Source organism: Pocillopora damicornis, chromosome 7, assembly GCF_964200805.1.
Source record: "Pocillopora damicornis chromosome 7, jaPocDami1.2, whole genome shotgun sequence".
Lineage (NCBI taxonomy): Eukaryota > Metazoa > Cnidaria > Anthozoa > Scleractinia > Pocilloporidae > Pocillopora > Pocillopora damicornis.
Window position 1 is genome coordinate 23,160,131 of NC_142676.1, and position 23,540 is coordinate 23,183,670.

General features: G+C 38.9%; 6 protein-coding genes and 1 pseudogene across 9 annotated transcripts in view; all 7 read right to left on the reverse strand.

Annotated features, from left to right (window-relative positions):
* The window catches only part of LOC113664397 (uncharacterized), a 3,066-nt gene extending 111 nt beyond the window's left edge, over positions 1-2,955 (reverse strand). The window contains exon 1 of the mRNA XM_089212361.1: positions 1-2,955. This exon is cut by the window's left edge and continues 111 nt beyond it. Coding sequence (XP_089068487.1) covers positions 2,080-2,859 — 780 coding nt within the window. The 5' untranslated portion in view covers positions 2,860-2,955 and the 3' untranslated portion in view covers positions 1-2,079.
* A 1,954-nt stretch (positions 2,956-4,909) lies between these two features.
* On the reverse strand, positions 4,910-6,536 carry LOC113664394 (uncharacterized). 2 transcript variants are annotated; one of them, XM_027179990.2, is made up of 2 exons: positions 5,630-6,536; positions 4,910-5,345 (listed from the first exon to the last, which is right to left on the reverse strand). In XM_027179990.2, the coding sequence occupies exons 1-2, from the start codon at positions 6,367-6,369 to the stop codon at positions 5,255-5,257; spliced, it is 831 nt and encodes a 276-aa protein (XP_027035791.2). In that variant the 5' UTR covers positions 6,370-6,536; the 3' UTR covers positions 4,910-5,254. The 2 variants fall into 2 exon arrangements, with proteins under 2 accessions (XP_027035791.2, XP_089068488.1); XM_089212362.1 differs by having other exon boundaries at positions 4,910-6,536.
* A 2,922-nt stretch (positions 6,537-9,458) lies between these two features.
* LOC113664393 (uncharacterized) lies at positions 9,459-11,993 on the reverse strand. Of its 2 annotated transcripts, XM_089212365.1 has the most exons (2): positions 11,832-11,993; positions 9,459-11,227 (listed from the first exon to the last, which is right to left on the reverse strand). In XM_089212365.1, the coding sequence occupies exons 1-2, from the start codon at positions 11,991-11,993 to the stop codon at positions 10,607-10,609; spliced, it is 783 nt and encodes a 260-aa protein (XP_089068491.1). In that variant the 3' UTR covers positions 9,459-10,606. The 2 variants fall into 2 exon arrangements, with proteins under 2 accessions (XP_089068491.1, XP_089068490.1); XM_089212364.1 differs by lacking the exon at positions 11,832-11,993 and having other exon boundaries at positions 9,459-11,386.
* On the reverse strand, positions 9,459-13,985 carry LOC113664398 (uncharacterized). Its single transcript, XM_089212363.1, has one exon. The coding sequence runs from the start codon at positions 13,917-13,919 to the stop codon at positions 13,137-13,139; it is 783 nt and encodes a 260-aa protein (XP_089068489.1). The 5' UTR covers positions 13,920-13,985; the 3' UTR covers positions 9,459-13,136.
* A 555-nt stretch (positions 13,986-14,540) lies between these two features.
* LOC113664415 (uncharacterized) lies at positions 14,541-16,052 on the reverse strand. The gene has a single exon (XM_027180014.2). It carries the CDS (start codon positions 16,019-16,021, stop codon positions 15,239-15,241), a length of 783 nt encoding a protein of 260 aa, XP_027035815.2. The 5' UTR covers positions 16,022-16,052; the 3' UTR covers positions 14,541-15,238.
* A 97-nt stretch (positions 16,053-16,149) lies between these two features.
* On the reverse strand, positions 16,150-20,647 carry LOC149043207 (uncharacterized; annotated as a pseudogene). The gene has a single exon (XR_016188452.1). The product of XR_016188452.1 is annotated as an uncharacterized LOC149043207 (transcript).
* A 1,111-nt stretch (positions 20,648-21,758) lies between these two features.
* LOC149043208 (uncharacterized) lies at positions 21,759-23,259 on the reverse strand. Its single transcript, XM_089212366.1, has one exon. The coding sequence runs from the start codon at positions 23,197-23,199 to the stop codon at positions 22,417-22,419; it is 783 nt and encodes a 260-aa protein (XP_089068492.1). The 5' UTR covers positions 23,200-23,259; the 3' UTR covers positions 21,759-22,416.
* Between the last annotated feature and the right edge of the window lie 281 nt (positions 23,260-23,540).

Consider the following 23,540-nt stretch of genomic DNA (forward strand, 5'->3'; position numbering starts at 1 on the left):
CTCACTACTCAACTGATCACGCAGTTCTTAGTATTATTGACCAAGAGCAATAAGCCATTGAAGACCATGATTATTCTTGTGGAATATTCCTAGACTTTAGCAAAGCTTTTGATACTGTTAATCACCAAATTTTCCTAAAAAAAAACTTGACTATTATGGTATCAGAGGTGTTGTTAAGACCTGGTTTATTTCATATTCAAGTAATAGATCTCAGTTTGTTTTTCTTGGTGCTATCACTTCAGACACTCAGACAGTCTCCTGTGGTGTGCCCCAAGGGTCAGTGCTTGGACCACTTTTATTCCTAATCTATGTAAATGATTTTCATAATTGTTCAACGCTTCTGGATTTCCATCTTTTTGCAGATGATGCAAATTTATTCTTTCAGCATAGGTATATAAAGATGCTTGAAAGTTTGATTAATTCTGAACTTGAGAAAGTTCTTACTTGGCTATGTGCAAATAAGCTTTCATTAAATATTGATAAGTCAAACTTTGTTATTTTCCATCCAATTCAAAGAAAATTGCCCAAACAGGTCATGTTATCTATAAACAATCAGATGTTGACCCAGGAAACTTTCATTAGATACCTTGGAGTTTACATAGATTACAATATTAGTTGGAAGATGCACATTACTAATATTTCTAAAAAAAATCAAGAGAAGTATAGGCATTCTTTCTAAACTAAGTTATTTCTTAAGTACTAAAACACTACTTAGCCTATACTATGCTCTGGTTGAGCCTTTTCTCAACTACTGCATAATTCCTTGGGGTAATACCTATCAAACAACTTTGCAACCTTTGTTTATATTACAGAAGAAAGCCTTAAGAATAATCACCTTCTCTAGTTATAACGAACATTCAAGTCCTTTATTTAAAGATCTAAATGTTGTAAAGTTGTTTGACATCATAACCTTTCAACTTGCAGTATTTATGTACAAGTTTCATAATAATCTTTTACCCCCTGTTTTTGATCCTTACTTTAATTCTGTTAGGATGATACATAATTATAATACCAGATTATCTAGTAAAATGTCCTATGCTTTTCCAAAAGTCAGAACAAATTATGGAATTTTCAATATAAGATTTCAGGGTTCTGAAAGTCTGGAATGATATAAGTGATCACATAAAGCTTCTTCCTTTGAAAAGTTTTAAGAAAAACCTTAAGCTAATCCTTATTGAAAAATACTAATAATTTCCGTAGCCTTCCGTCGTTCTTTACTCTGATTTTCACAGCTTTTTTGATCTTGTTTGTATGACCTTGAATGTGCAAGTCTTTGTGTGTGTGTATGTTATGTCTATGCGTGTTTGTGTATGTTATATCTGAACTAAATCATTGTATTAGATAAATTACCTAAGTATAGCTGCCCTTTTCTTCTAGCCCTTATGGTTATTTGGGGCAGCTAGTACTCCTCTACATCTTTTATTGATATATTCTGTTTATTATTATTGTATCATATTTGGGTACGAATAAAATTTTTGTTGTTGTTGTTGGAACCCGAATACTTGAACAATCTTCCTTAATTATAATTTTAATTATAATCTGAAAGGTCGTCACCTTCTTTACGGTTTGTCTGTAATCAATACGCAGCAATAATCTCCTTTATCAGTATAAACCGTCAACGGTTCAGAATTTTAAACTTGAACTTAGCTGAAAAGTATTCTGACATTTTGCGCAATTAACCATAACCTACACCGCAACATGACTAAATTAACACTCTGTGACACAAAATATTGTCTGCTGTAACAACTAACTTAACAGAGGAAAATGTTTAATCACCTGCGGCATAAATGCTAGTACCGAGATCACATCAGTGGTTTTCAGGGAAAACAAAATCAAAGTTTACTATTTGAACTGATTCTCAACGATACAAAGCAGTTCCATCAGTGACAAAAATGTTTTGCTGTTGACACGCAATCTGCCTAGCGCTCTGCAAACTTAAAAGAAATGGTAATAAGTTTTGTTTACAATACAAAATTTAAGGTTAAAACGACATATTTCAGATTCTACTAGAACCCGAATACTTAAACAACCTGCTCTAATGGTATTTTTAATTACAATCCAAAAGGCCGGCAATTTTATTTATGGTTTGGCTGCAATCAGTACGCAGTAATAATCTCCTTCATCAGTATAAACCGTCAACGGTTTAGAATTTTCTCCGCTTGTGTACAGAGCACAAAACCTTGACACCTTATCTCTTGTGGCTAGCTCTGAAACAAACCTGCCTTGATTAGTTGCCAAGATAAATGAGCACAAGCTTTCAACATTTTCGAACTCCTGATCCTCCATTTTGACGTCGACACTTTTTACGATTTCGAATCCTGCAGCCGAACACATCTCTTCCATGTTTGCCCTCCTCTCGTACCAACGTTTACTTAGCATACGTTCCATGCTTTCTGAGTTTTGAAGTTCACGATAAATTTTATGGACGATGGAAGGTAAGCGATCGCCGTAAGTCAGGACAATTTTCCCTGCTGGTTTCAGGCTCCGAAACATGTTCTTGAATGCTTCTTCTTTATCCTTAATCCAGTGAAACACAAAGTTGGAGAAGATGACGTCGTAAGTCTCCGAGTCCATTCCTGGGAAGCTGGCAGAGCTTCCTTCTTGAAATTCGAGATTTTTTACTTCCCTATGTGATTCTCGCGCCACTTCTACTCGATAACTGTCGGGATCAACGGCTACGACTCTTCCATCTTGTCCTACGAGCTCGGAAAGATACACAGACAATTCTCCAGTGCCACAGCCCAAATCTAGGATATGTCCTCGATGAATCTCTATATCGTCAATCAGCATTTTTCCATGCTCTCTTTGAAAAAGCGACACTTGCTGGTAACTCTTTGCAACATCTTTGGAACTGGACATTGTTATTACTTGCTCAAGCTTTGGCGACTGAATCTTAGTAAAAGCGTACCTGTGTGAGGTTTACAAGGCCCCAAACCCAGGGTCATTTTGTCTCCATGTCAAAGGCATGGTCGCCAAGCAATGATATCTGGGAGAATGGATTGCTTTAATTCTTTTGATTGGTTGAGAGGAAAACAATGGACTCCACACAGGAAGTGTGGTTACGGAAGGAATTAATCGTGCCGGAAATAGAGCACTAACAACGATAAATTTAAATTGTTTGTACTGTTGTTGTTGTTGTTGTTGTTGTTGTTTTTTTACTTTTTGTGTGAAAGTTTCACTTGCAAACTGCCTGGCGATGCGTAAAATATATCCAACCAAAGCCGCTGCGCGCTCTAATGGCGGGAAGCTGTTCTTCTTGCAACATCTTTGGATTTGGACATTTTGATTGCTTGCTCAAGTTTAGGCCATCGAATCCTGCAAGAGGTCTGCAAGGGATCTGGCACCAATAATTAGTACCAGACCACCCGAAGACCTCTCGCCGTCTTGTGTTATTCAAGGTAGTCTACGTGTAGTCGGAACCCCCCCCCCCCCCTCCTCTCTAAGTTGCAACAGAGGCGTGCACCTCAGGGGGAAGGATACGGCTACACAAAAGCTATGTTCAAGGCCCCTAAACTTATGGAAGGGCGAAGTTACCCTCGTACATTGAACCCTCTTGTAAATTCGACAGTGAGATACTACTGTGTGTAGATTCAACTGAAAACCGTCCTTATTCCGGAAAAGAAAAGTTGAAGAGAGAATGCATACTGCGAAGTACCAGCAAAGGGAAACTAGTCCCTCGTCATGTAACCAAAAGTTGAAGACGAACCAGACGAAAACTTAAGTCGCTTTTTCTCTACATTTAAAGTAATCAACACCCATCGTTATTCACAAACCACATCTAACATGTATTTTCAATCATCTTTGCCTCTGCACAGAAAATAAATGCAATTCTCGGGAAAAAGACCTGTCTATTATTATTTATATAATAAGCTCAGTAATGCACGCATTCTGATTGGTTCTCACTTATGATGTATTGGAGGACAGACATATAGATAACGTCATCATTAAAACTTTTTTTCCGTATATTTTAATTCTTTATTATATAAAAAAAATAGATTCCAAGTTGCCGTGCCCACATTTTGACGTCCTCTGTGATCTATTACTGAACAGACGCACGGCAACTTGGAATCTATTCGGTTAAATGTCACATGAACCTTACCCACCTTCCCGCACAAGGGGGCCCAAAAACAAACAAAATAAATTATCATAATTTTATCTTCACAAAACACGCGGAAAAGACACGACACATACATACATGTATACGTAATTCTTCCCAAAAAGGCTTTTTAGAAGAAAGGTACATGGTACAATTAGAATGTACATAATACATATAAATATAAACAATTGAAGTCAAATTAAGGAGTAATTAATATTACATCGAATTCATTATTATTATTTTTAGCAGGACTTTTAGGACGCTAGATTTTTATTTAGAGAAAAGATATTGAATATTGCATTTCATTTATTACTACTATTTAATGTTTTTATCGTTGTTGGTTCATGTTGAAACCGTGGCAGATTTTAAAGAGGAATTAGTGAAAAGATGTTAAATATTGGTAGTGATTGCTAATAGTAATAGTAATAATAATTAGTAGAGAAACATTTTCGTGGATTATAGTTCAAGAGATATTGAGACATTATGATTTTTTCTTTTCTTTCTAACAGATGTTAAGGTACAAATTTAATTCTTTTTAAGTGAAGCACTGTACATAGGTCTTTTTTATGAGTATTGAATAAAGTTTTCCATTATTATTGTCATATTACATCGAATTAGCAAAATGTATAATTAGCAAAAAGTCTCTAAAATCTTGCAAATGAAACAGTTCTCCTGATGGTTTAAGGAGCAATACATAATGAAGAAAATTTTTAGCCCAATTCTCTTTTCTACTTTCTGTTGCGACAGAAGCGCTGATTATTTAAAGGGAAAAAACGCCCATTATTAAAACGCACATGCCAAAAACTAAACTGCTTTTATTGACATGGTCATTTTTATTATTTCGTAAACAAACTCCCTCCCCTACCCCCTTAGGAAATAATAATTAACACGCCCTTCCCCCACAATGAAGCCTGCGATACAAACCACCACTTCATCTGAACGTGATAACCTTGCGTTACTCGCCTGCGCAGTAGCTGAAAAGTACTCTGACATTTTACGCAACCAACCATAACCTACACCGCAACATTACTAAATTAACACTCTGTGACACAAAATATTGTTTGATGTAGGAGCTAACTTAACAGACAAAATTGTTCAATTGCCTACAAGTTCCAAGATCGCATAATTTGTTTTCAGGGAAAGCAAAATTAAAGCTTACTACTTGAACCGATCCTCAACGATACAAAGCAGTTTCATCAGGGACAAAATTCTTCGCTGTTGACACGCAATCTGCTTAACGCTCTGCAGACTTAGAAGAAATGGTAATTAGTTTTGTTTACAATACAAAATTTAAAGTTAAAAACGACATATTCCAGATTGGACTGAAACTTGAAAACTTAAACAACCTTTTCTAATTGCAATTTCAACTATAATCTAAAAGGCCGACACTTTCTTTATGGTTTGGCTGCAATCAATACGCAGTAATAATCTCCTTCATCAGTATAAATTGTCAACGGTTTAGAATTTTCTCCGCTTGTGTACTGAGTACAAAACCTCGATACCTTATCTCTCGTGGCTAGCTCTGAAACAAACCTGCCTTGATTAGTTGCCAAGATAAACGAGCACAAACTTTCAACATTTTCGAACTCAAGATCCTCCATTTTGACGTCAACACTTTTTATGATTTCGAATCCTGCAGCCGAACACATCTCTTCCATGTTTGCCCTTCTCTCGTACCAACGTTTGCTTAGCATACGTTCCATACTTTCTGAGTTTTGAAGTTCACCATAAATTTTATGTTCGATGGAATGTAAGCGATCGGCGTAAGTCAGGACAATTTTCCCTGCTGGTTTCAGGCTCCGAAACATGTTCTTGAATGCTTCTTCTTTATCCTGAATCCAGTGCAACACAAAGTTGGAGAAGACGATGTCGTAAGTCTCCGAGCCCATTCCTGGGAAGCTGGCAGAGCTTCCTTCATGAAATGCGAGATTTTTTACTTCCCTGTGTGATTCTCGCGCCACTTCTACTCGATAACTGTCGGGATCAACGGCAACGACTCTTCCATCTTCTCCTACGAGCTCGGACAGATACGCAGACAATTCTCCAGTACCGCAGCCCAAATCTAGGATAACATGTCCTCGATGAATCTCTATATCGTCAATCAGTATTTTTCCATGCTCTCTTTGAAAAACCGACACTTGCTGGTAACTCTTTGCAACATTTTTGGAACTGGACATTTTGATTACTTGCCCAAGCTTAGGCGACCGAATCGTAGTAAAGCGTGCCCGTGTGAGATTCGCAAGGGACTTGGCACTAATAATTGGTGTTGACATGATGTTCAACCATCTTTGCCACTGCACAGAAAATAAATGCAATTCTCAAGAAAAAGAGCTGTCTATTATTATATTTCACATGAACCTAACACACCTTCCCGCACAAGGGGGCCCAAAAACAAACAAAATAAATTATCATAATTTTAACTTAAGAACACGCGAAAAGACACGACACATACAGACAGGTATACGTAACTCTTCCCAAAAAGGCTTTTTAGAAGAAAGGTACATAGTACTATTAAAATGTAAATACATAAATATAAAAAGTAAAAAATTTGAAGTCAAATAAAAAGGTAATTAATGTTTTATTGAATTAGCAAAATATATAACTAATAAAAATTATAGGCATTATTGTAAATGAAACAGCTCTCCTAATTATTTAATGAACAAAATTAATGAAGAAAATTTTAGCCCTGATTATTAAAAAAAAAACGCCCGCTAATAAAACGCATACGCTACAAAATATGCTGCCTTTATTGACATAGTCATTTCTGTTATTTCGCAAATAACCTCCCTTCCCTACCCCCTTAGGAAATTAAAATTAACACGCCCTTCCCTTACGATGAAGCCTGCTAAACAAACCAACATTTTATCTGACCATAATAACCCTGCGTTACCCGCCTGCGCAGTTGTTGAAAAGTACTCTGACATTTTGCGCAGTCAACCATAACCTACACCACAACATGACCTAATTAACACTCTGTGACAGATATGAACTAGGTTAACACAAATATGATACAAATATGAACTAGGTTAACAAAGAAATGTTCAAGTTACTAAATCATAAATGCTACTGAGATCGCATCAGTTGTTTCAGGGAAAGCAAAATCAAAGCTTTCTACTTGAACCGATTCTTAACGATACAAAGCGGTTCCATCCGAGACAAAAATTCTTTATTGTTGACACGCAATCTGCTTAGCGTTATGAAGCTACAAACTTTAAGGTTAAAAACGACAACTTCCGGATTCGAATGGAACCCGAATACTTAAACAACCTTCTCTTGCAATTTTAATTACAATCTAAAAGGTCCACGCTTTCTTTATGGTTTGGCTGCAATCAATACGGAGTAATAATCTCCTTCATCAGCATATAACGTCAACGGTTTAGAGTTTTCCCCGCTTGTGTACTGAGCACAAAACCTCGATACCTTATCTCTCGTGGCTAGCTCTGAAACAAACCTGCCTTGATGAGTTGCTGCGATAAATGAGCACATACTTTCAACATTTTCGAACTCAAAATCTTTCATCTTGACGTCGAAGCTTTTCACGATGTCGAATCTCGCAGCCGAACACATGCCCTCAACTTTTGACCTTCTCTCGCAATAGACTTTGCTTAGCATACGTTCCATGCTTTCTGAGTTTTGAAGTTCACGATAAATTTTATGGAAGATGGAAGCTAAGCGATCGCCGTAAGTCAGGACAATTTTCCCTGCTGGTTTCAGGCTCCGAAAGATGTTCTTGAATGCCTCTTCTTTATCCTCAATCCAGTGCAACACAAAGTTGGAGAAGACGATGTCGTAAGTCTCCGAGCCCATTCCTGGGAAGCTGGCAGAGCTTCCTTCTTGAAATGTGAGATTTTTGACTTCCCTATGTGATTCTCGCGCCACTTCTACTCGATAACTGTCGGGATCAACGACTCTTCCATCTTGTCCTACGAGCTCCGACAGATACGCAGACAATTCTCCAGTGCCGCAGCCCAAATCTAGGATAACTTGTCCGCGATGAATCTGTACATCGTCGATCAGTTTTTTTCCTTCCTCTCTTTGAAAAAGCGACGCATGCTGGTAACTCTTTGCTACATCTTTGGATTTGGACATTTTTGTTACCTCCTCAAGTTTACGCGACCGAGTCTTGGTAAAGCGTGCCTATGAGAGGTCTTCAAGGGATCTGGCACTAATAAATATTGCCAGACCACCTAAAGAGCTCTCGCCGTCTTCTGTTGTTCAAGGCACCTAAAGTTATTCAATGAGGGCTTGCTCAAAGGCTATCAATTCGAGAGGGTTTTTGGTGGCAGCGGCTCTTCCCTAATCTGAATTTTTCGCTAACTTGTTTGAAAATGTATTTTCTATATTCACGATGCTATGACAGAGGCAGTAGAGTCTTCTGTGCGATTTCTTGCCCAAGTAAATCAGGTATCAGGTCCGACTCAGGCCCTCAGGTGGTGGAAGCGAGGAAAAGAGCGACCGCGCTATTGTTTACTGTGGGTATGATTGTCAAGGAAACTGTCACGGAACGACAACACTTTCGAAAGAGTAATTATTCCTTGCTTCAAGTTCACGATAAATTCAGATATTCAGATATTCAGATAAATTGACTGTGATCACAATCCAACTTCATAAAAGTTTATATAATGGATAGCAAAGTGTTTCCATTTTTTCGTGTTTCCACGCGATTTAATAAATCATTCGTATTTCTTGGGTATGACTATAGGCAGTTAAAATTCTTTTCGCGGGTTCTTCCGCATCGTTTTTACGCGGCTCCGCTAAGTTTATTGTTTGCTCTCTTCCCTCTTCCTCAGCAAGGCAGGTAATTAGTCTCTCATAAAGAGACTTAACCCTTTAATCCAAAGAGAGACTAGCATCTAATTTCTCCACACAATATCACCCCTGGATCACACATTAAGGTCATGAGAATAAAGGAAATGATCACCAACGAAAAAAGCTTTGATCAGTTTACAAATTCTCTTTGTCAGCACCTTAGGAAATGTATATAGAACAGTATGGAGAATATGCTTACTGATGTTAGGGTGTGAAGGGCTAATGAGGCGGAATTACACAACTTTTCTGGAAACAGCTGTATTTGTTATGCCCTAATTTTCGTTTGTACAACAAAAGCTATTGTAATTCTCTACCTAGTCTGCTATCAGCGGAACAACATGACCGACCGGCAATTCGTATGTGATAGTAAAGAAAAAACCGCAAACAATCCTTATAAAACGACAGTGAGATACTACTGTGTGTAGATTCAACTGGAAACCGTCGTTATTCCGGAAAAGAAAAGTTGAAGGGAGAATGCATACTGCAAAGTACCAGCAAAGGGAAACTAGTCCCTCGTCACGTAACTAAAGGAAAAGACGAATCAGGCAAAAAATTTAATCGCTTTTTCTCTATATTTGATGTAATCAACACCCATCCTTATTCACAAACTACATATAACATGTATGTTCAACCATCTTTGCCACTGCACAGAAAATATATACAATTCCCAAGAAAAACAGCTGTCCATTATTATTTTTCACATGAACCTAACCCACCTTACTGCACAGGGAGCCCAAAAACAAAGAAAAGAATTTATCATAATTTAAACTTCACAAAACACGCGGAAGACTCGGCACATACATACATACAGGTATACTTAATTCTTCCCAAAAGGACCTTTCAGAATAAAGGTACATAGTACAATTAGAATGTACGCAGATACGTATAAATATAAACAATTGAAGTCAAATTAATGAGTAATTAATATTACATCGAATAAGCAAAATGTATAATTGGCAAAAAGTCTCCACAATCTTGCAAATGAAACAGTTCTCCTAATGGTTTAAGGAGCAATACATAATGAAGAAAATTTTAGCCCAATTCCCTTTTCTACGTTCTGTTGCAACAGAAGCGCTGATTATTTAAAAGGAAAAAAACGCATATGCCACAAAAAAAATACTGCTTTTAATGACATGGTCATTTCTGTTATTTCGTAAACAAACTCCTTCCCCTACCCCCTTAGGAAATAATAATTAACACGTCCTTACCCCACAATGAAACCTGCTAAACAAACTACCACTTCATCTGACCGTGACAACCTTGCATTACGCGCCTGCGCAGTAGCTGAAAAGTACTCTGACATTTTACGCAACCAACCATAACCTACACCGCAACATGACTAAATCAACACTCTGTGACACAAAATATTGTCTGATGTAAGAACTAACTAGCTAAACAGACGACATCGTTCAATTGCCTACAAGTACCGAGATCGCACCAGTTGTTTTCAGAGAAAGCAAAATCAAAGCTTACTGCTTGAACCGATCCTCATCGATACAAAGCAGTTCCATCAGGGACAAAAATTCTTCGCTGTTGACACGCAATCTGCTTAGCGCCCCGCAGACTTAAAAGAAATGGTAATAAGTTTTGTTTACACCACAAAATTAAAGTTAAAAACGACATATTCCAGATTGGACTGAAAATTCAAACAACCTTTTCTAATTGCAATTTCAATTATAATCTAAAAGGCCGTCTCCTTCTCTATGGTTTGGCTGCAATCAACACGTAAAAATAATCTTCATCCATGAAAAACGTTAACGGTTTAGAATTTTCCCCGCTTGTATACTGGGCACAAAACCTCGATATCTTATCTCTCGTGGCTAGCTCTGAAACAAACCTGCCTTGATTGGTTGCCGAGATAACTGAGCAGAGGCTTTCGACATCTTCGAACTCAAGATTCTCCATTTTGACTTCGACACTTTTTACAATTTCGAACCCCGCAGCCGAACATATCTCTTCGATTTTTGACCTTCTCTCGAAATAGAGTTTGCTTAGCATACGCTCCATGCTTTCTGAGTTTTGAAGTTCTCGATAAATTTTATCGATGATGGAAAGTAAGCGATCGCCGTAACTCACGACAATTTTCCCTGCTGGTTTCAGACTCCGAAATACGTTCTTAAAAGCTTCTTCTTTATCCTGAATCCAGTGCAACACAAAGTTGGAGAAGACGATGTCGTAAGTCTCCGAGCCCATTCCTGGGAAGCTGGCAGAGCTTCCTTCATGAAATGCGAGATTTTTTACTTCCCTGTGTGATTCTCGCGCCACTTCGACTCGATAACTGTCGGGATCAACGGCAACGACTCTTCCATCTTGTCCTACGAGCTCGGAAAGATACGCAGACAATTCTCCAGTGCCGCAGCCCAAATCTAGGATAACTTGTCCGCGATGAATCTGTACATCGTCGATCAGTTTTTTTCCATGCTCTCTTTGAATAAGCGATAATTGCTGATAACTCTTTGCAACATGTTTGGAATTGGACATTCTGATCACTTGCTCAAGCGACCGAATCTGGGTAAAGCGTGCCTGTGAGACGTCCGCAAGGGATCTGGCACTAATAAATAGTGCTAGACCACCTGAAGACCTCTGGCTGTCTTTTGTCAAGACCCCAAAGCCAGGGTCAATCGAGCCGGAAAAAGAGCGTTTTTTCTACGGTTGTTATTGCTGTTTTTTTTTTCACTTGTTAACTACCAAGCGATGCGTGAAAGATATCCAACCAAAGCCGTTGCGTGCTCCAGTGGCGGAAAGCTGTTCTTCATAGAACGATGGATTGCTGCCGTTGTTGTTGAAGACGCACAAGTAGAAATAAATCATTATATTTATTGTTTTGAATAAAAAGCAGAAAAGAAGGTATTGTAGAGGCCGTGCAAGCGTAAGGAAATGTACCAGTGTAAAAGAGTTCGGCAACGACTCTTCCATCTTGTCGGACGAGCTCGGACAGATACGCAGACAATTCTCCTGTGCCACAGCCCAAATCTAGGATAACATGACCGCGATGAATCTGTACATCGTCGATCAGTTTTTTTCCTTCCTCTCTTTGAAAAAGCGACACTTGCTGGTAATTCTTTGCAACATCTTTGGATTTGGACATTTTTGTTAATTGCTCAAGCTTAGGCGACCGAATCTTGGTAAAGCGTGCTCGTGATATGTCTGCAAGGGATCAGTAACCAGTAATTAGTGCCAGACCACCTGAAGACCTCTCGCCGTCTTGTGTTGTTCAAGGCCCCCAAACTTATTCAAGGGCGAAGTTGCGCTTGTACATTGGACCCCCTTATAACGAAGGCTTGCTTAGCTTAGGTCCTTTTGGGTCATCTCTTTTAACCAATGAGGTCCTTTTGGGTCATCCCTTTTAACCACGACCCTCTTCATATGACTGTGAGAACCCTGCGTTAGCCGCCTGCGCAGTAGTTGAAAAGTATTCTGACATTTTGCGCAATCAACCATGACCTATACCGCAACGTGACTAAATTAACACTCTGTGACACAAAATATTGTTTGCTGTAAGAACTTGGTTCACAGAGGAAAATGTTCAATTTCCTGCGTCATAAATGCTACCGAGATCGCATCATCACAAAAGATATGATAATAAGCCTTGTTTACACTACAAAGTTTAACGTTAAAAACGACATATTCTAGATTCGACTGGAACCCGAATACTTAAACAACCTTCCATAATTACAATTTTCATTATAATCTAAAAGATCGTCACCTTCTTTACGGTTTGTCTGCAATCAATACGCAGTAATAATCTCCTTTATCAGTATAAGCCGTCAACGGTTTAGAATTTCAAACTTGAACTTAGCTGAAAAGTTTTCTGACACTACGCGCAATCAACCATAACCTACACCGCAACATGACTAAATTAACTCTCTGTGACACAAAATATTGTCTGCTGTAACAACTAACTTAACAGAGGAAAATGTTCAATTGCATGCGGCATAAACGCTTGTACCGAGATCACATCGGTTGTTTTCAGGGAAAGCAAAATCAAAGCTTACAACTTGGACCGATTCTCAACGATACAAAGCAGTTCCATCTGGAACAAAAATACTTTGCTGTTGACACGCAATCTGCTTAACGCTCTGCAGACTTAAAAGAAATGGTACTAAGTTTTGTTAACACGACAAAATTTAAAATTGAAGACGACGCATTCCAGATTCGACCGGAACCCGAACACTTGAACAACCTTCTTTAATTGCAATTTTAATTACAATCTAAAAGGCCGACACTTTCTTTATGGTTTGGCTGCAATCAATACGCAATAATAATCTCCTTCATCAGTATAAACCGTCAACGGTTTAGAGTTTTCCCCGCTTGTGTACTGAGCACAAAACCTCGATACCTTATCTTTCGTGGCTAGCTCTGAAACAAACCTGCCTTGATTACTTGCCGAGAAAAATAAGCACATACTTTCAACATTTTCGAACTCAAAATCTTTCATCTTGACGTCGATACTTTTCACGATGTCGAATCCCGCAGCCGAACACGTGCCCTCAATTTTTGACTTTCTCTCGAAGTAAAGTTTGCTCAGCAACCGTTCCATGCTTTCTGAGTTTTGAAGTTCTCTATAAGTTTTATGGTAGATGGAAGCTGAGTGATCGGAGTAAGTCAAGACAATTTTCCCTGCTGGTTTCAGGCTCCAAAACATGTTCTTGAATGCTTCTTCTTTATCCTGAATCCAGTGCAACACAAAGTTGGAAAATACGACGTCGTAAGTCTCCGAGCCCATTCCTGGGAAGCTGGCAGAGCTTCCTTCATGAAATTCGAGATTTTTGACTTGCCTGTGCGATTCTCGCGCCACTTCTACCCGATAACTGTCGGGATCGACGGCAACGACTCTCCCATCTTGTCCAACAAGCTCGGAAAGATACGCAGACAATTCTCCAGTGCCGCAGCCCAAATCTAGGATAACATGTCCGCGATGAATCTCTAGATCATCGATCAGTTTTTTCCCTTCCTCTCTTTGAAAAAGCGACACTTGCTGGTAATTCTTTGCAACATCTTTGGATTTAGACATTTTTATTACTTGCTTTAGTTTAGGCCATCGAATCTTGCGAGAGGTCTGCAAGGGATCTGGCACCAATAATTAGTGCCAGACCTCTCGAAGACCTCTCGCCGTCTTGTGTTGTTCAAGATAGCCTATGTGTAGCCATACCCTCCCCCCCCCCCAAGGTGGCGAGAACCTTGGGGGGAAGGGTACGTCTTCACTTGGGCTATTTCCAAGGCCCCTTAAGATGCAAGGACGAAGTTAGGCTCGCGCATTGGACCCCCTTATAATAAGGGCTTGCTCAAATGCTATTAATTTGAGAGGGTTCTTGGTGTCAGTAGTTCTTTCCTAATCTGAATTTTTCGTTAACTTGCTTGAAAATGGATTTTCTATTTTCACGATGCTATGACAGAAGAAATGGAGTCTTCTGTGCGATTTCTAGCCCTAGTAAGTCAGGTATCAGGCCCGACTCAGGCCCTCAGGTGGTGGAAGCGAGCGAAAGAGCGAACGCACTATTGTTGACTGTGGGCATGATTGTCAAGGAAACGGCCACGGAACGACAACACTTTCGAAGGAGTAATTATTCCTTGCTCCAAGTTCACGATAAATGTGGAACTCCTCCTTTTACTTAAGGTTGAAAAAATTACAGTGTAAAGCGTAGTTTTTTTTTTAATTCAAAAAGGAGAGATAAAAGCATGCAATTAGTTAAGTCCTCCAACCTCGCTCGAGCAATTCAAAACACGGAAGTTATTTGTGAGGACTTGAACGATCACATTGAGTGGAAGAATGCAAACGAATCTTCTTCCTCGACAGACCGCTGACCATCAATGTGTAAACCCCCTTAGAAAATAAAAATTAACACGCCCTTCCCTTACAATGAAGCCTGCTAAACAAAGCGCCACTTCATCTGACCGTGATTGAAAAGTACTCTAACATTTTGCGCAATCAACCTTAACCTACACCGTAACATTACTAAATTTAAACTCTGTGTCGCAAATATTATCTGCTGTAACAACTAACCTAACGGAGGAAAATGTTCAATTTACTGCGTCATGAATGCTATCGAGATCATATCAGTTATTTTCAGGGAAAACAAAACCAAAGCTTACTACTTGAACTGATTCTAAGCGTTACAAAGCGGTTTCGTCACCAACAAAAATGTTTTGTTGTTAACACGCAATCTGCTTGGTGCTCTGCAGACTTAAAAGAAATGGTAATAAGTTTTGTTTCAGTACACTACAAAATTTAAAGCTAAAAACGACATATTCCAGATTCGAATGGAACCCGAACACTTAAACAACCTTCTCTAATTGCAATTTTAATTACAATCTAAAAGGCCGACACTTTCTTTATGGTTTGGCTGCAATCAGTACGCAGTAATAATCTCCTTCATCAGTATATAGCGTCAACGGTTTAGAATTTTCCCCGCCTGTGTACTGAGCACAAAAACTCGACACCTTATCTCTCGTGGCTAGCTCTGAAACAAACCTACCTTGATTGGTTGCCGAGAAAAATGAGCACATACTTTCAACATTTTCGAACTCAAGATCCTCCATTCTGACGTCCACACTTTTTACAATTTCGAATCCCGCAGCCAAACACATGCTCTCAATTTTTGACCTTCTCTCGAAATAACATTTGCTTAGCAGAAGTTCCATGCTTTCTGAGCTTTGAAGTTCACGATAAATTTTACTGAAGATGGAAGCTAAGCGGTCGGCGTAACTCACGGCAATTTTCCCTGCTGGTTTCAGGCTCCGAAACATGTTCTTGAATGCTTCTTCTTTATCCTGAATCCAGTGAAACACAAAGTTGGCAAAGACGATGTCATAAGTCTCCGAGCCCATTCCTGGGAAGCTGGCAGAGCTTCCTTCTTGAAGTGTGAGATTTTTTACTTCCCTATGTGATTCTCGCGCCACTTCTACTCGATAACTGTCGGGATCAACGGCAACGACTCTTCCATCTTGTCCTGCGAGCTCGGAAAGATACGCAGACAATTCTCCAGTGCCGCAGCCCAAATCTAGGATAACATATCCGCGATAAATCTGTACATCGTCGATCAGTTTTTTTCCTTCCTCTCTTTGAAAAAGCGACACATGCTGGTAACTCTTTGCAACATCTTTGGATTTGGACATTTTAAATACTTGCTCAAGCTTAGGCGTAAAGCGTGCCCGTGACAAGTCTGCAAGGGATCTGGCACTAATAATTAGTGCCAAACCACCTGAAGACCTCTCGCCGTCTTGTGTTGTTCAAGGCCCGTAAAGTTATTCACTTGCGAAGTTACGCTTGCACATTGGATCCAAATATAATGGGGGCTTGCTCAAATGCTATCAATTTGACAGGATTTTCGGTGTTAGTAGTTAATTCCTGCTATGACAGGCCAGGGGTAATAGAGTCTTCTGTGCTATTTCTAGGCCTAGTAAGTCAGGTATCAGGCCCGACTCAGGCCCTCGGGTGGTGGAAGCGAGCGAAAGAGCGAACTCACTATTGTTGATTGTGGGCATGATTGTCAAGGAAATGGCCACAGAATGAGAACACTTTCGAAGGAGTAATTATTCCTTGCTCCAAGTTTACGATAAATGTTGCACTCCTCCCTTTACTTAGGGTTAAATACTAAACCCTGTGAACAGGGTAACTGGAATACTTGGATGGTACTGGATCCTTGAGATCAACGGTGTAGTGATACTACGGGTGTCGGACTAGGGGCATACAGCTATTTCAAAAAAGGTTGTCATCTACTACTTGTGGGCGCACTGCTTGAAAATGGACATGGCCTCTAAATTCCAATTTTCTTTTCAGTTTCAACAGTATTATTCCAGATCTTTCAGGGGGACGTGGTAATATATTGCATGTTTGATCACATTCAACTGGTATATTACAGATTGCACTTTTACTCTTTCTTTGTTGACCTTTGGGCATGACTATTGATTTTTCAAACACTATTCTCTGTGGTGTATCTGTTCAAGCTTCTCTCGAATGGACAACTCTGGTGGCAGTTCATCAACATGTAATTTATTACATACAGCTTAATTGACATGGGACTTGCCCTTTCAAAACTTTTATGAGACAGGTTTTACAAATGTACTGATTTTCATCAAATGACTTAGTGTCAGTAAATAGTTCTTGCTGAGTGTTGTACATTTGTTTTTTTTTAACTGGATAACAGTTTTTCTGTATAGTGTTCTGTTACAAACAAAGAAAATATAATATGGACATTCCCTCATCTTAGTTTGAAAAGTTGTGATTTCATTATCTAAATCATGTTGAACTGAGTTTCTATAGGCTTCCTTATTAGCTTGGACTTTTGATAAAATCTTATCTTTGTCTGCAGGATCCAGTGTTTTATACCATTCTGCTCTGCCAGACAAAGGTTTTTCTTTTTCTTCAGGATTCAATGACTTATACCATTCTGCTCTTTTTTGTTTTTGTGCAGAATCAAGAAAGTTAAACCATTCTGTTCTCTTTTTTTTTTTTTTTTTTTTCTTCTCTCTGTTCTCTTTTGCTTTTGTGCAGTATCCAATGATTTATACCAAATTGCTCTGCCAGACAAAAGATTTCGTTTTTCCACAGAACCAAGTGATTTCTACCACTCTGCTGATTTGAACACAAGCTTTTCTTTTTCTTTAGGATCTAGTGATTTATACCATTCAGCTCTGTGAGATAAAAGCTTTTCTTTTCCTGCAGGATCCACTGACTTGTACCATATTGCTTTATCAGACAAAACTTTTTTTTTCATGACAGGTTCCATTTGTGCATGGCTTTCTTTTTTCATTTTTGCATGTAGTTCTTTCTGACTATGAGACTTATGTTTTGCCATTACCTTTTGTCTTCCAGCATTTGAAAAATTAGTTGAACAACATATAAATTTAATACAATATTCTACATCTTTACCCTGGAATTACTTTTTTACAATATCCCCCAATGACTGAATAAGAATATCTATGTCATGCATTTTTTCAAATATATCAAGTGTGCCATTAGGACTGAATCTCATAATAAAGTACTTAACACTTTTCGCTTTTGTTTTCATATTATTGTACTGAAAAATACATCTGAAGCAATAATTTGAAATCCACATTAAAAACCCAGTATTATCCTTTGTATTATCTGTGATTAACTTCTGAAGTAATAATTTGCCTTGTTTCTCCAAATTAAAGGCAATATTAATATCTGCATCATGTATTTGAAGTGCCTTTGGGAAATTGTTAATAGTCAGTGGATGGTTATCACCATGAGTTTTTCTTTGCAAAACTTATTTGTATGGTCAGTGATTCTATCTAGAGTCTGCAAATCCAGTACCCACGATAATGGAAAAACAAATGCTATAAAAAGATGTGGCACAACAGCATAACAAGGGAATATGAATGGTTGTAATTTCAGCATCTGCATGATTTGCTTTGAGGGAGACAGCTGACAACTGTCAATCAGAAATATGTCATTTCTTATTGTTTTTCATTAATATGTACACTTTTGAGTTCATATAAAACATCTGGATTTTGATAAAGACCTTGAAAATAGTATATCAGCTCATTTAAGGTGTTAATTTCTAACAGTACTTAAGTTCCTTGAGGATGGGGCATATCATATGAATCTCTACCATGCCGCAGAGAATCAAATATCTTAAACTTACCATCACCTACTGAAGTACTAAGGATTGTTAAAAAAAGTAATTCTAATTTTGTCCTAGCAAAGCCTGCATAGCATTAGCAAATGACATACAATAATTGAAATCTTGTACTTCACAAGTACCATGTATAGTATCAGTACAGCTTGGACCATATTGAAGCTGATAATTAATATCAAACACTATTATCATTTCAGGTACTTCTGTTAACAGTAACTAGGGTTGCCTGGATAGACTAGATAGACCAGAATACAATTCATTTCCAATGTTCATGATATTTACTAAGTCTATTGAGGATACAATACCATTCCCCCTACACATTGGGTGCCAGCATTTAACCCAAACATTTCCACATTGTCTTGACTGAAAGGAGCTTGAATTGTTTTAGTAGGATTAACCTTGTTGTTACAGCAAACAATATTTTGTGTTACAGACACAGGACCAGGGTTTGTTTCTTTATCCCCAGACAGACTGGACTTAAAATGATTTACCCTGTGATTCAGATTTTTATAAACATTTGGTACTGAATTAGACCTCCATGCATTCGACTGCTTTGGCTTTGAACTTTTAAGTACATGTGGATATTGGTTCTGCATTTTCAGTATCCTGTATTTGTTAGACTTTCGATATTTTCTCCTAACTGCAGAAGAGGGATATTTCGTTGTTCCTTAATTCTCACATCTGATTCCATGTGCATTTATTTTTTCACGAGCTTTATTTATTGCATTCCGGAAGACTTCGGTATGCTTTTTGTGATGTAAGTTCGAAGTAAACGTCTTACCTTCCAAGATTTCTTCAAAACACGTGTAATTCTTTTCTTTGGTATTCTGCTAGGCTTACGATCACAAACACGAATGCCATGTGTACGAGGGCGATTAAAATAAACAAATTTGTCGTATCGAGATCTACAGTTACAGACCGTATTTATTGAAAATGCTTCATCGTTGCTATCATTAAGCTTATTATCATATACAATAACAGATAACTGAGCGACTTTCTCAAAGACGTTACATTCATCGAAGCTATTCACGGGAGCGTTTGTTGGAAACATCAACAACTTTACGTAGAAATTAGCCCACAAGAAAATTGCGTAAACAATATTGATAACATAATAACATACACAAAAAACGCAGGATTTTGGATCACGTATTTTTTAAAAAGAATATCCATACAACTATAAAGAAAACAAACATAAGATTCACCTTTCTGATCGTGAAATTAATACCATTCGTACTGTTATCGTAGCTACGTTTCTGGCGTCTTTCGTTACAAGCAGTTTGCATCCATTAGAGTTTTGTTCTTCAGTCTCACGGTAGTAGTGTTGTTCAATAGATTCAGTAGAGTATATGCAGTTTACTTTCAGATTTAAGATTTTGCTTTTTTCAACAAGTGTACGTTTTTCAACTAAGACATTGGCATACTCGGCATACAAGGCATACAAAGCTTTCATAGCTTTCAAGGCATACAAGGCTTTCATTGCTTTCAAGCGTTCGCGACTCAATCCGTTCCAAAAATACCGTTCAATAACATCTTTTAGTGTGGATTGGCCGCGAACAATACGACTTGTGTATGCGTCTGTAAGTATTTTGAGCGTTTGCACCATAAAGCTCCAGGTAAACGTAAGCCAAAACCGTCGTACCTCCATCGCTAGAACAACTACCCCAAGACAAATACAATATGGTCAAGAAGAGAGTTTTTTAAGCAAAAATCTCGTGGTTCGTCATGTGACCCGGCCCTGTCTGAGCATGACAACGTCAATCATCATCAAGATAACACATGTGATCAGCTAGTTGTCATGGTGTTTAGGGCCCAATGATCAATGGGTACTATTGCGCAATTTTTCCATTTTGTGGCGGAGAAAAAAAAAAAGACGACAAAAAAACAAAAGGGTGTTATGACTAGGCTACCACAGGTATCCCAGTAAAAATTACAGTGTAAAGCTTAGTTTCTCTTAATTCAAAAAGGAGAGATAAAAGCATGTAGTTAGTTAAGTCCTCCAACCTTGCTTGAAGTTATTTCTGAGGAGTTGAACGATCACATTGAGTGGAAGAATGCAAACGAATCTTCTTCTTCGACAGACTGCTGACCACCAATGTGTAAATAACTCTTGAGCAAAACGAAAAAACAGTGTCACGCCATAATAGCCGTGTTAAAATGCTACGAATCGCACCAGGCTGCTGACTGTGGGTATACTTGTCACGGTAACGGCCACGGAACGACAACGATTTCGGGAGAGTACAATTTTTCTCTTTCCCAGGTTCACGAGATAAGTGTAACGCTTCCATTCATTTGACCATTGGCCAAAACAACGCAGATATTCTGATAAATTAACTGTGATCACAACCCAACTTCATAACTTGGGGTAAAAAAATTTAATATGATGGATTACCCCTTTAAAACATAGGAGTGACTAGCACCAATTTCTCCCCACAATATCACCCCTGGATCACACATTAAGGTCATGAGAATAAAGGAAATGATCACCAACGAAAGAAGCTTTTGATCGGTAAACAAATTCTCCTTGTCAGCACCTTAGGTGATGTATAAAGAACAGTATGGAGAATATGCGTACTGATGTAAGAATGTAAAGGGTTAATGGGGCGGAATTACACAACTTTTTTCGAAACAGCTGTATTTGTAATGCTCCTACTTTTCGTTTATACATCATGGCACAGCCACGAACAGGAGAGGGCTCGCACCCAGAATGTTTTATTTAACGAAAGCGAATCTAATTCTCTCATTCGTCTCCTTAGCCCAATTCCCTCTTCTACGTTCTGTTGCAACAGAAGCACTGATTATTAAAACAAAAAAAGCCTACTAATGAAACGCAGACGCTACAAAATAAGATGCCTTAATTGACATGTTCATTTCTGTTACTTCGCAAACAACATCCTTACCCCACCCCCTTAGGAAATAAAAATTAACGCGCCCTTACCGGGCGTGAAATTAATTTTTTTTCTGATAGCCAATTGGCTCCTAAATTCTTCAAAGTGGTAGCCATTTTCAGAAAAAGTTGGTCGCCATTTTCAATGACAAACAAAACCTTTTGCTAGGCTGTCAGCGTTCTAGATAGACCCTCCAAAATTAAGTAAGTTAGGGAAAAGATCTTTAACGTGCTACAAAGTGGACACTAGGATGGATGATATACAACTTTCAAGCTCACCTAAATCCAAGATGGCGTATAGTTATAGATCGAGATGCGTGTGCTGCGTTTTGAAAACAAACTTAACGAAGAAGTTTGCCACGGATTTATCTTTGCAAATCTTTTTAATTCACTATATCTCTTGGTAAGGTTATTATGAAAAATTCTAGTCGCTTGGCGACTAATTTTCAGTATTTGGTCGCCAAAGTGAAAAATTTAAGCGCATTGGCGCCTGTATTAGGCGCAATTTCACACTTAGCCTTCTCTTGCAATGAAGCGGCCTACTAGACAAACCACCACTTCCTCTGACCGTGATAACCTCGCGTTACCCGCCTGCGCAGTAGCTGAAAAGTATTTCGACATTGCGCGCAATGAACCATAATCAACACCGCAACATGACAAAATTATCATTCTGTGACACAAAATATTGTTTGCTGTAACAACAATGTTAACAAAGGAAAATTTTTAATTGCCTGCGTCATAAATACTACCGAGATCACATCAATTATTTTCAGGGAAAGGAAAATCAAAGCTTACTACTTGAACCGATTCTCAACGATACAAAGCAGGTCCATCAGAGACAGAAATGCTTTGCTGTTGACACGCAATCCGCTTAGCGTTCTGCCAAAATGGTAGTAAGTGTTGTTTACACTACAACCTTCTAGGTTAAAAGCGACATATTCCGGATTCGACTGGAACCCGAATACTTAAACAACGTTTTCTAATTGCAATTTTGATTACAATCTAAAAGGTCGACACTTTCTTTACGTTTTGGCTGCAATCAATACGCAGTAATAATCTCCTTCATCAGTATAGACCGTCAACGGTTTAGAATTTTCCCCGCTTGTGCACTGAGCACAAAACCTCGATACCTTATCTCTCGTGGCTAACTCTGAAACAAACCTGCCTTGATTCGTTGCCCAGAGATATGAGCACATACTTTCAACACTTTCGAACTCAAAATCATCCATTTTGACGTCGACACTTTTTATGATGTCGAGTCCTGCAGCCGAACACATCTCTTCCATGTTTGCCCTCCTCTCGTACCAACGTTTGCTTAGCATAAGTTCCATGCTTTCTGAGTTTTGAAGTTCACGATAAATTTTATCGACGAAGGAAGGTAAGCGATCCCCGTAAGACAGGACAATTTTTCCAGCTGGTTTCAGGCTCCGAAACATGTTCTTGAATGCTTCTTCTTTATCCTGAATCCAGTGAAACACAAAGTTGGAGAAGACGATGTCATAAGTCTCCGAGCCCATTCCTGGGAAGCTGGCAGAGCTTCCTTCTTGAAATTCGAGATTTTTGACTTCCCTGTGTGATTCTCGCGCCACTTCTACTCGATAACTGTCGGGATCAACGGCAACGACTCTTCCATCTTGTCCTACGAGCTCGGAAAGATACGCAGACAATTCTCCAGTGCCGCAGCCCAAATCTAGGATAACATGTCCGCGATGAATCTCTACATCATCGATCAGTTTTTTTCCATGCTCTCTTTGAAAAAGCGACACATGCTGGTAACTCTTTGCAACATCTTTGGATTTAGACATTATGATTACTTGCTGAAGTTTAGGCCACCGAATCCCGTGAGAGGTCTGCAAGGGATCTGGCACCAATAATTAGTGCCAGACCACCCGAAGACCTCTCGCCGTCTTTTGTTTGTTGTCCTCTGTGTATCCGTACCCTCTCTACCCCCCCCCCCCCCCCCCCACCACCTAGGTGAAATGGAGGCGAGTACCTTGTTGGGGTGGTTACGGCCACACGAAGGCTATGTTTAGGGCCTCTAAACGTATGCAAGGGCGAAGTTACCCTCGTACATTGGACCCCCTTATTATGAGGGCTTGCACAAATGCTATCAATTTGAGAGGGTTTTTGGTTTCAGTAGTTCTTT

Bases quoted from the DNA above. Each gene is read 5' to 3' on its own strand.
- LOC113664394 (XM_089212362.1), bottom strand. From the start codon at position 6,369: ATGTCAACACCAATTATTAGTGCCAAGTCCCTTGCGAATCTCACACGG.
- LOC113664393 (XM_089212365.1), bottom strand. From the start codon at position 11,993: ATGTCCAAATCCAAAGATGTTGCAAAGAATTACCAGCAAGTGTCGCTT. The intron at 11,228-11,831 runs GTCCGACAAGAT...TATCTTTCCGAG, and splicing joins CTGCGTATCTGTCCGAGCTC to CTCGTAGGACAAGATGGAAG.
- LOC113664398 (XM_089212363.1), bottom strand. From the start codon at position 13,919: ATGTCTAAATCCAAAGATGTTGCAAAGAATTACCAGCAAGTGTCGCTT.
- LOC113664415 (XM_027180014.2), bottom strand. From the start codon at position 16,021: ATGTCCAAATCCAAAGATGTTGCAAAGAGTTACCAGCATGTGTCGCTT.
- LOC149043208 (XM_089212366.1), bottom strand. From the start codon at position 23,199: ATGTCTAAATCCAAAGATGTTGCAAAGAGTTACCAGCATGTGTCGCTT.